The 12,247-nt window shown below is 37.7% G+C and overlaps 2 protein-coding genes across 3 annotated transcripts; one reads left to right on the top strand and one right to left on the bottom strand.

Moving 5' to 3' along the window:
* Positions 1–5,070: 5,070 nt before the first annotated feature.
* stmn4l (stathmin-like 4, like) lies at positions 5,071–9,501 on the top strand. Of its 2 annotated transcripts, XM_079457950.1 has the most exons (7): positions 5,071–5,137; positions 6,639–6,699; positions 6,823–6,918; positions 7,088–7,293; positions 7,420–7,611; positions 8,217–8,234; positions 8,971–9,501. In XM_079457950.1, exons 2-7 carry the CDS (start codon positions 6,687–6,689, stop codon positions 8,977–8,979), a joined length of 534 nt encoding a protein of 177 aa, XP_079314076.1. In that variant the 5' UTR covers positions 5,071–5,137; positions 6,639–6,686; the 3' UTR covers positions 8,980–9,501. The 2 variants fall into 2 exon arrangements, with proteins under 2 accessions (XP_079314076.1, XP_079314075.1); XM_079457949.1 differs by lacking the exon at positions 8,971–9,501 and having other exon boundaries at positions 8,217–8,895.
* Positions 9,502–9,723: 222 nt separating this feature from the next.
* Positions 9,724–11,004, bottom strand: il17a/f1 (interleukin 17a/f1). The gene is made up of 3 exons (XM_079459519.1): positions 10,581–11,004; positions 10,321–10,493; positions 9,724–10,224 (listed from the first exon to the last, which is right to left on the bottom strand). The coding sequence occupies exons 1-3, from the start codon at positions 10,611–10,613 to the stop codon at positions 9,990–9,992; spliced, it is 441 nt and encodes a 146-aa protein (XP_079315645.1). The 5' UTR covers positions 10,614–11,004; the 3' UTR covers positions 9,724–9,989.
* Between the last annotated feature and the right edge of the window lie 1,243 nt (positions 11,005–12,247).

The raw sequence follows: 12,247 nt of genomic DNA, 5'->3' as shown, positions 1-12,247 counted from the left end.
ATCTCCCAATGAAGCAGGCCGGGAACTACAGATCAACTGCCAAGGTAGTTATATCTACAAAAATCAAAGTCATTATATACAGTGGGTACGGAAAGTATTCATACCCCCTTACATTTTTCACTCTTTGTTATATTGGAGCCAATTGCTAAAATCATTTAACACGCCAAATTGACAGAAAAAAACAGAATTGTTGACATTTTTGCAGATTTATTAAAAAAGAAAAACTGAACCATACCTCAACTAAACTGTATGTCTCAACTAAAAATAAATAAATCAACTTAATTTGACCAATTTTAATGGGTGTAACACAATTGAGTTTAATTTACTTAATAATTTGTTCAATTAAAACAAAATAATAACCAAAATTGGTCAATTTTATTCCCAATATTTTTACGTTTTTACCTTTTTTATTTAGTTAAAAACAGGAGCATAATTCTATTAAGTGAATTTTTATAATTTATTTTGATCAAATCTACTAAGGCACATAATAATTTATTTTCGGTGTATTAGCAACATTTTTCAAAATATCTTCTTTTGTGGTCGGCGGAAGACAGGTTTGATATGACAAGAGGGTGTAAACAATGACAGAATTTTCATTTTAAAGGCGAACTTTTCCTTTTAAATGCATAATGTTTTAGGTTGGTTTGCATTCAATCTACATTTCTTCAGATGTTAAATGAGTCCAACTTAGTTTGATATCTGCTAAGATTATCATAAATGATTACTGAATGTTGTATTAGTTATTACTATTTTATAGAGAGTACAAATTATTTTATATAGCTTTATATAACCATATTTAACTATAAAATATCTATGTAATATATAATAATATGATTATTTCCAATACAGCCGCAGAAAATGTACTATTGACTAAATGTACTATTTAGATATGCGTATAGGTAACATTATCATTTTGGTTTCATTCTGTGTCCTACTTACAACATTTTCCCCATATATTTCACATAAATCTATGATTTCTATCTGCATTTATTTGCCAAAAATGAACAAAATATATGCTCTGTTTTTTCAGACCTCAAATACTGCAAAGAAAGTTCATATTAACTAATATCTGTACATGTATTAAGGAAAAATTTTCATGTGACAACCTTGCTTTTATCACGGTTGTCATGTGTCTTGTCATGCTGTCAGTACTTTTTCTGTTGAAAGACTAAAGGTTTGATTTTGTTGAAACTGGAATGGGCTCAATACATCCAAACCTTAATACATAAGTGCATTCCTATATTACACAAAGTATAATATAGATTGGAATTCATGCTATTTCTCGTATGAAAATGTAGCAGCAACATTTACAGCATCCTAGTTTTGCAGACTTTAACTTAAGCCCTGAAGTTTCTCACAGTCTTCCAGCAGATGCACACACGCTTTCTGTGTGTGCGTGACTCATCATTTTGAATCGAGGCGTGTAGGTCGTGTGGCAAACCTAACAATGGCAGATGCCTTTGGATTTTCACAGAGTGTGAGTCACTGTGTGGTTGAATTTACCCAGCGCTCCATTTTAACACCCTGGTCTGGTGCTGCACTGCCGCCACACATGCACACACACAATGCTCTTTAAAGCTGAACAGGATGAGCTGAATTGAAGCGGGAAGTGTCAGAACGCCTACAATAATTGCATGTCTGGGAAGAAGAACATTGCCTGGTGAGATGCGAAAGTCAGTTTTAACTGGTTGTTACTAGTTTACTGATTTTTTTCAGTTTCATTGTGTAACTGTTCATTCTCAGATTAAACGGCACCGCACATAGATTTTAAATGATGTTAAAGGATGTTGACCTGTTTGTTTAATATTCACACATCATCTGTACATTATGGCCAACAAAATAGTGTACCGGGACAGCATTTTACATCAAAACACCTGGAATGACATACTTCGACAGTTTTCATCCGAATTTAGTATATGCGTTGTTTAAATACACGGTTTTAATGTGTAGTGCCCAACTTTAGTGGGTAGGCCAACTGTATATCCCGCAATGCACTTTTTGAACGAATGAACCATACAGGTAATATCATCAATAGAATACCAACAAACTGCATAGTTTGTTTACAGTATACTTTTTAGGAATTGTTTGTAAAGCACTTCATATCATGATAAAGATTTTAAACACGAGTAGGCCTGTACGGTACACACAACGTTGCTGCATTACGGTGTATCATTTCACGGTTATCTCAAAAAAAGATATTTTACTCTCTCTGTTGTGCACACTTAATCAATTGTAAGTGACCAAAATGTCTAAACATTAAAAGCCATGAGTCATACACCATGTGATCCATTAGAATGATGTCATTCTCTGAATTCAGAGCATGCAGGTTTGATCTGCTCTCTTAGATCATAACGTTCAGAGTCCTTCACACGTACAGTAGAAGCCCACCTTTAAAGGAACAGTGCACCCATAAATCTCACTTAGAACCTGTACTCTTTCTCTATGTTTCTACAAAATACATTTTGTGTTCTGCAGAATGTAGTCTGAAAGTCTGGAATGACGATAATAAATATTTACATCAATTCTCCTCTCGGGGTGAACCCTACCTTTATGTTCCACCTATTGCAAGCGTGCTTTTTGAGAGGAATAGAATGCCTAAAACAAAGTACTAGTGAGTTCACGAACTATAAAATATCTTAATCCGGGATTATCATAGTGTTGTTTTAATATTTACACCAATTTAACTGAGTAGTTAAAGTGAATGCGTGTTGTTTATGTATCGTACAGCTAGATAATGCTTATTCATAATATCACACTGTATTATTCAGTAGGGGTGTGTCAGAATGAGGTCATCACAATATGTCGTGCTATAATGTTTTACTAGTGTGTCTCTTAAGCAAAGTGTGGATCATTTTGTCACAAGCCATCAATAGCACACAGCCACTTCAATGTGTATTCATAAAGACCACAATCTACTTGGCCATTTTAATGATTAAATATTTATATTTGAGGTAATTAGGTGTTCTTTATTTGGGGGATTTTTTTGGGGATGTTTGGAATTTGAAGAGACCCAAAGCACCAAACTGCTCGTTTGTGTAAGCAAGCAACCACCTAGCAAGCACTCAGAGCACCCTAGCAACCGCTTCTTAAATGACTCCTTACACAACTGCATATCAAAGACCTGCCAGACATCCTACCACTTATTTTTGTATTGACAGGCATTTTTTCTTACAATTCTCACCTTTATGAGGAAGTAGAATAAAGAATCATAATAGTTTCTTATTTTTTATATTATGTCAAATTAATAATCTATGTTATGCAAAAATATAGAAACAAGCTAGCTCTTTCATTTTATTGTTTGTGTTTGCATGCGTAATAAATCCCTTATAACCATTGCTGATGTCTTTTAGGTCAGATGTGGACTGGAATCCGCATCATTCTGACTAGAGAATCCAGAGCGCCGCTCCTGATTGGCTGGAAATGACATCATTGCAAGGTTACCAGCGATGATCAGGCACATTACCCCTCGCTTCCCCTCTATACAGATGGATGTTTTTCCTCCGAAAAGGATTTTCAACACGCTATCTTTTTAGCACGCAATTCCCAGAATGCATCTGTTCTTTACGCCTTTGTTATCGCTTACGGGTACCTCGTCTGCTGCATTTTCTGCTCTGTTGCTATGTGAGGCCTGTGTGCATGCACACGCCTCTCCATCCAGCAGCTGGATGACATCATCGGTAGAGTGTGAGTCGAATAGCAGATGAGAGCCGAGTCCCGCTGTCTCCCCTCCCCCTGCAGCCCCTCTCCAATGATCACATACAGCAAACAAGCCCACCAGCATCCCCAGTCTGTATGGGTGGGGGATCCTTTCTGCGGTCTTGCACGAATGATGTGCTTATATATACATTCGTTGAACTGCAATAGATGCGATCTTTTGTTTTCCATGTATGCGCTTAGGACTTTTGGTCTCTTTACTTTTTAAATTAAGATAGTGTGTCTTGGTTGGAGATGTATGACAGGTAATTTAGTTTTGTGCAATAGTGTAAGTGCCTGACGTCAGTGCTCTGAGAGTTTGTTGAGGCCGCTGGGAAATAAAACAGGCACAGTATGTTCTGTTCTGCCATATTCAACATCCATATCAGAGCGCTGGGAGCCTTTCCACCTTTACCATACCTGAGAGAGTTCAACCTGCTCTGTGCATTCAGCCACCAATGCAAACAGGTGAAGAGGAACACATTCGGATGCTAGAATCCTCCAAAAACGTATTTTCTATTTTAGTCATGATGTCATCACACAGTTAAGATTACCATTTAAATTTAGACATGTAGCAGATGCTTTTATCCAAACAAGATTGAGAAAATAATGTAGCATCTTTTTAATTTATAAAACGCAGACAGACCCGGCATTGGTGGAAGTCAAAAGATGTGCCTGGCATAAATCTGACAAATTTGAATGTTCAACAAACTCTCTTTAAATGTAAAAATATCAATAATTGAGCTGGCACATAACCAACGGCACAGATGGACCGCTGACAGGCTGTTCGAACAGGCCCGGTCCTCCAGCATCCAGACAAGCATGTTGGCAAGGTTACCGTGTCAGTCATCAAGACTCTATCCATGAGTGAGAAGATGACAAATAAATCTCTGTCCTCCTCCGTTTTTAGAAGTGACATTTCAAAGGGCTCCAGAACCAGACAGAACCGGCTTAGCACACGATCTGCACGTAATCTTGATCTAAATTGAAATCAACCAGAATAGAATCGCATTAGCAAGGCAAGACAGTAGAGCTTAATCCAGGCTTTTACATTTGCTCATTTATGTTAAAACATAACAGATAAAAACATGTACGTAAGGAAAATAAAATACTATTTCTATTTTTTTTTTGTCTTTCTCATATTTGTTACTGTATTAAAAAAAGCGTTACCTAGGCATAAAGCTGCATTTCTCATACCCCCCTCCTTACTTTAAAATCTGTAATCATATCTCAACAAAGAGTTAACCACCCCCTATCTGCACTCCCAACCGTTCTAGCAAATCAGAAGCCTGCATTCCTCTCGACCAATCATAGCGCTGGAAAGTGATGTCATGCTTTATCTAGCAGAGGTGGTGCTGATGCTGCCAGGTTGAGCATCCAAACAGCAGCAGACTGTCAGACTGAACACAGGGAAAAGACACAGACAGATCGCAGCACTTGGGCGGTGAGTTTAGGAGAATATCATAACTGTTTGATGCCGTTCTGTTTTTGCAGGACGAAAGGAGACTGCCATTGAAATTCTTTAAATGACTAGATATTGAAGTTCTTTTATTCTGTTAATTAGATTTTATTCATTTCTGTTTTGCTTTTAATAGTGCAAAGATCTGTTGCAGCAATCGTCAGTTTGCGTTTTAGAATAAAATTCGTGCATGGTTCAAAATTCTGAATTGTGATATTCTAGGCAGATGGTATGGCGAAATTTTTGTATGCAAAAAATGTATGCGTGCACGGCAGGCGTGCATTGTTGAACTTTAAGGAATCATGATACTGCCTTCAGAGAACAGTTGGTAATAGTGCAATAATAGAAGCAATAGGGCATCTTAGTGCTAAACATTACTCTTATTGTAATGTGTAGTGAAAGCAAAAGTAGAAAAGGTGCTTTGCTAATTCTAACAAATGAAGTGGGGTGGGGTGTTACGGTGAGAATTTGAATGTTTGTGGTGGTTCTGGAGGTCCCGCAGCGAGCGTGTTCTGATCAGTATGGGGGGTGGTACTGAGAGATGTACTTACATGTTGATGGTGCTAAAGGCCACAGCCCCTCACAGCGCTGCACTCCTCTGCTTTCAAAACAACAGCTATTAGTTCAGTCCCACAGAAGTGGGAGGTTATGAAAACGGCATGGGTTGAATCATAAGTGAAGAACAGCTCAACATATTCATTTTGCATCTTTGAAACAGTGATAACAATCAATTATAATTGCAATGCTTTGTTTTTGTTGGGCTGTGTTCCAAAGCATTGTTTATTTATTAATGTTGTTGCACAAAACAGTTGCTTATTTACTTCTGTAAACAATTTCTTTAAAAAAATGGGATTATCAGGGTGTTCGTGTATCTGAAAATAGCGAAAAATTGTTTTAATCCATGGTACGCTACAATATGGTTTATCATTGGTTTAAAACAACCTAAAATGTTCATATTTGACCCAACCCGCAGCATTTGTACAGAACTGATACAGTAGATTCAAGTTTCATCTATGGCCTTCATATTATGCTCACACAACAGAACACGTCTGAACAATCTGTTGGATAAACCAATGCATTGAAAATGTCAGGAGGTGTTAAAGTGCTTTCGGCGTGCAGCGGTCGTGAGCGTGGGAAATGAGGGGGCACTGGGACTCGGAGGCACAGCCAAACACACAGGGACTTACAGAAAAGGACAAGTACAGGCGGAAAGACAACCCTGAACATCTTGTGATCGACTTCCATAAAGTATATTACTGGCTTAATTAACTCGTTTTGAATAGATTTGTATAAGGGTTTGATGATATAGCCAACCTTTATTAGGTGTGACGTCTGCACGGTATTTTGTAATAAACCCTCTGCACTTTGCTTGCGGCAAAATGCTGTGACTGCTAAACTAAGTGAGACCTTTATGTTTGGACAAAGGCATATCGAGAAGAATCGATTGACTGCTTTCTGATGACATCATCTTTTCTGTCTCCTTCAGGAGCTGAGTTTGAAACGCTATAGCCTTTGGGAACTCAAGAAAGGAAAGATGACTCTTGCAGGTAAGTGTATTGTAGATTGTGAGTGGACTTGTGAGTGTTTGACCGAGCAGAGGACTGATGTGTGAGCACATGATATGGCATCAATGGTGTCATCTCTAAAATACTGTGTCTCTCCTCCTGCAGCTTACAGAGAGAAGATTAAAGAGCTCCCTCTAGTGTCTCTCTTCTGCTCCTGCATCCTACCTGAACCTCGAGAAAAGCCCACCAAGAAAACACAAGGTACGCTCAGCCAAGCTTTAGTCATTTCATCAAGATTATTTTATTCATATGTATATCTTGTTTTGCATTGGTATTTTATAGTATATTATACTTTCATGAATTATAATGAAACAATATTCTGTGAACATAGATAAATATGTGACTCTGGTTCTCTGTTTGCACTTTCCAGATGTTGTGGACCTCAACCTGGGAATCATTAAAGACATGGAGGTCATTGAGCTGAACAAGCGATCATCAGGCCAGGCCTTTGAGGTCATCCTGAGACCACCATCCTTCGATGGCCTGAGGGAATTTAATCCCACCTTCCCACCCCGCAGGGACCCCTCGCTGGAAGAGATCCAGAAGAAACTGGATGCAGCCGAGGAGAGAAGAAAGGTGAGGAACATGTGCTTTTTGTGCAAGATATCTTTGACAAAGATGCATATTTATAAAAAAAAAAACCTTAGCAGTTTGGTTATATACTTGTCTGATATCATACTCTTGTCTCTTTAAACCCTTCAGTATCAAGAAGCGGAGCTGCTCAAACATCTGGCTGAGAAGAGAGAACATCAACGCGAGGTGGCCCAGAAAGCCATTGAAGAACACAACAACTTCATCAAGATGGCCAAAGAAAAACTAGAGCAAAGGATGGAGATAAATAAGGAGAACAGGGAGGCCCACATTGCTGCTATGCTGGACCGTCTTCAGGAGAAGGTACGGCGAATCTTCACATCATGACCCAATTGTAGTTTTAAAGGCACGGTGTGTCATTTCTGTTCCATTAGTGAACAGCCAATACTTCGAGTTTGGGGTTGAACTATAGTAGTAGTTTGTCCATACTGTGTCAGCATTTTGAAAACAGATCTGTTTGGTCCAGCTAGTGGCAACGAAATGATACACTGTACCTTTAAATACAGAATCACTTATCCCAAATGGCACCCTGTACCCTTGCAGCCTAAGTTCATACAATAATTTTTCAATGATCAAAACGTGAAGATTTTAAATGCTTGTCAAATTTAAACCGCTTTTTTGTTGACTTATAAAGCTTTACTTGATTCACTACAAAACATTTTTTCAGAAAATCTGAAATTGAGAAATTAAAATAAAGGGTTTATTTATCTTTGGAGCATACAATAATGTTCTACCATATGTTAAATAACAAAATTCATAGTTCAATATTCAAAGTACATTTTCTAAGTTAAGGACGCAATTAAGGTTGCAAGTGCCATTTGGGACAAGCCCGCCTATATTAAAATGTGTCTTATTAAAAAATGAGCTATTATTAAACACTTTCTCTTCCTCTTGTTTTATTTTTCCAGGACAAGCATGCTGAGGAGGTGAGGAAAAACAAAGAACATTTGGATTTCGACTGGCAGTAGACAACAAGACCACTTCCTGTCTAAATTTGTAGAGAAAAATGCAAAATAACGGAGGCTTTAGCATATCATAAGCTAATCGTAACAAGGCCAAAAGCAACAAATCATTTTACATTTGTTGCCGCCTAGAATGCTTTGTGTATTATGAATGTGGAAATTGGCGTCACAATTGAAAACTAAAGAAAGTAATTTGATTTGTTTGCCGTTCAGACTGCGTTTGGGAAAAAACACATACATCAGTTCAGATCATAGTGAGTCACTTCTGTACAAGCCATCGCTGAGCCTTTAGTCTTTAGTGCATGTATTGTAGTTTAGCATGTAGTGATCAGACAATAGAAAAAGCAAGACGAGAATGAAGCTTGCGTAACTGACTTGCATTTGTGGATTAGATGTTTGTACTTTTTTGTGTAGTTTTAGAGGTGATGTACTTAGTACAGTAGCACTTAGTAATGTGTCACACTGTTTGTCCCTTGTTTTTCTTTTTTCGAGAAAGAGAAATGAGTCGAATTTGTTAGTTAACTGAAAGCTCCTTCACATTAAATGCTAGTGTGTATTGTGTTGTGTGGCCATAAACCAAACTTTTTTATGCTTGCATGCTGTGACGCAATCGATAAAACACGTGAAAAGACATTTGGTGTGTGACCGTGTGGTTCTTGTCCTGTGCCTAATTGCTCTATCTCTGAACTTTATGTTCCAGGTGCCTTGAGATCTTCTCACAACACACGCTGATCATACAGGAGACCGTTCACCAAAGGACTGACTATCATGCTGAGATTGTTAGCTTGGAACATAAGAGATTATCACTCTGAAACCAGATATATGATATAATATCATTGTAAGGAACGACGGTCGCGTCAGACGAACAGTGCTGGCCAGCTGGCAAAGACTGCAACAGAGTTTTTAATCTGAACGCTACAGAGACGTGCGCCGTCTCTGTGTTGAGTTTATACGCCAACGGTGCCAAAAAATGAGTGAATGCGAGCTGCAACTCTGTGTTTGTGAGTGCTCGGGTGATGTTTGCACATGTATATTTTGCCCATGTCGATGCAGTCGTGTCTTCTGTTTTGAGGGTCTATTTTTGGTAACCTGCTCAAGCTTTTGCCACTGTATATATGTTCACTTGCCTCACGATCAGCTGGCGTCTGATTTGGCTATATAATGCTGTACAGAAATTGTGACATATATTTTAGAGGCAAATGGAATAAAAGAACTGCTGGGATTTGCAGTCAAACAAACATGCAGCTTTCAATCTTTCATCTTCATCTAAACACGTTTTATCACCACACGGAGCACTGAACTAACAAGACAACAAGAGAGAGACACTAAACCACACTCACAGTGCTGGAAATGCCCACACACTACTGAGAGTTACTGTGAACTCTTATTTGTAAAGACAATAATAAATGTGCTTTAAATATCAAGGTAAAGTAGGACACCAAAACCAAGGTTTAGCCTTTTAAAAATAATTTAATGTATCAGCCACAGTCTAAGAGAACTTGCGCCATTAAATAAATAACATGATACAATAATATTTAAATTTCAAAAATGAACATCCAGACGTGTCATGGAATTCCAAAAACACAGTAAAAATAAATAAATAGCCTACATAACACTATTATGGTGACATGAATAAATAAAATGTAGCAATATTAATAATACTTTTCATCAATAGCAAGATATACGTCACAAAAGGCACGAAATGTAGCTCCATCAAGTTCACACATATTCAACATACGGCCGAACGCAGGTGCAGCCCACCGAGATGGTTTTGTACTCGAGTCTGAAGGAATAGTTGTGCTTGTCTCCGGGAATTTTCCTCAGGACCAGGATTTGACTGATAATGGGTTTGGATTGGTAATCCTGGACCTCCTCGCCATTGATCAAACATCCAGTCAGCAAACATTTCGCCTCGGCGATGTTCGAAGGGTACAGGGTCTCATCATGCTTGAACCTACAAAACAGAATGAATCATGGGAAATTTTCGGTTGGTGTGTTTGTAACGGTTACATTTTTACTAAAAAAAAAGCACAATGACACAAAGACTTACGTGTACGTCCATGGAGATATGGAGTCATTATTTATTGGACGAATCAGGTCGGATGAACGTTGGAACTCTGGATCAAAGACCAGTCGATACGACGTTGCCTTCTTTGGATGCATCTTGGCTGGTAGTCCCTCAGCCCCAAATGATATTAAAAAGAGTCCCATCATACAAGCCACCTGTAAAACACAAACCTTCATTTAGCCTGAGATTTACAATCATTTTAAAAGTATAAAACAGATTTCTTAATATTAAGAAATACTCACGGTGAGGAACTGGAAGCTGAATGCAGACGACATAGTTGCGCTCTTTTATCTTTCACCTGTGTTCTTAAAAACTGTCCTGTGTTAGTCAAAACTCGCTGATCTACTTTCAGAGCGGTACGTGCAGTTTATATAGAGAGGCCTGTTCGTGCATTTGCAGTAGTGTAGGAGCACTTCCTGTGATGAATTGTCTACCTTTGTATGCGATGTCATATCATTGTGTCAGCAGAAATATTAGTAGATGTGCATTGTGTGTACAATCACACTTTCTTTTTGTTCTTTATAACATTCCTATTGAATACAATATACAATTTTAAAAAAGGTACTTTTATTGTGATGCTCTCACATAAAAATTATTATTTTTTACATTACTGTAAATTATGACATTTTCATTTGTGATAAAAAATGAGCAAAATTATATAAGTTTAATATAAGTTCACACGGATGTCCCAGCAGAGAAACAATAGGTTACTCTCATGACCCGGTTCTCTGAAACATCCAGATGATGAAAGAGAACAACATTTAGTTCATGACATTACAAATGGATTATCATTTATTCATATGCTTTATGTGGATCAGAAAAGACGATATTTTGAGAAATGTCTCATTGGTTTTGTGTCCGTACAGTGGAAGTCAATGGAGGCCAATGTCGTTTGGTTAAAAGCGTTATTCAGAATTTCTTCTTCTGTGTTCTGCAATTTTTTTATTTTTGGATGAACTGTCCCATTACCATCTGTCATTCAGAAAGACTACTTAGTTTAATCAGTAATGTCTAATGATATTTAAAGGGACAGTTCGCCCGAAAATTCTGTCTTTGTTTACTCACCTTCGAGTTCAATTCAAATCTGTATATATTTATTTGCTCTGATGAACACAGAAATGTATTTGTAAGAAGGTTTGTAGCCAAACAGTTCTTGGTCACCATTGACTACCATATCAGTAAAAAAGGACAAAGGTAGGCAAAAGTGCCCCAGAACGGTTTGCTTTCCTACATTCTTCAAAATATCTTCTTTTGTGTTCAATAGAAAAAATTGATGGACATGACATGTTTCCTACTATGGTAGTCAATGGTGGCTGAGAAATGTTGGGTTTCAAATATATTTCTCTATGTTCATCAGAACAAAGAAATTCATGCCGATTTGGAACTAAATGAAGACCGAATTTTCGTTTTTGGGTGAACTTTTTCTTTAATATATTACTTTTTGGTGTAAAATGTGTTATTTGAAAGTGAGCATGCTGCTGTCTTGCAATACTTGGATTGAGGTTTTATTATGTAATGCATTGACATTTATACATTTATAATTGTTGCTGAGATGTTCAAATACTTTTTGTGGCCATGGTGCAGCAAGCATACTATCCTAACTTACTTTACTCAAAATCAAATCAAAATGTATATAAATAGGTGTGCAAAATTTAAATTCTTCCGATTTGTGATTCTGTCCATTAGATTATACTCATTCTCTGACTTGCATTAATGCTGGTAACCTCAATTGACATCCGCCCCATGTCAATTGCTTGCAACTTACAGTTAAACTTTTTCCCACCTCAGGTGGAGGTTTGTGATTGCGTCAAATGCGGTGAAAGCTGGTGGTCTGACACTACGCTCCACATTTCAAGGATTAAAGGGGAAAGAGAGGACCACATCTTCATGTGACTCAGAAATTATAGTT

The sequence above is a fragment of the Barbatula barbatula genome (genome assembly GCF_947034865.1).
Source record: "Barbatula barbatula genome assembly, chromosome: 6".
NCBI lineage: Eukaryota > Metazoa > Chordata > Actinopteri > Cypriniformes > Nemacheilidae > Barbatula > Barbatula barbatula.
This window is presented reverse-complemented; position numbering and strand designations above follow the sequence as displayed.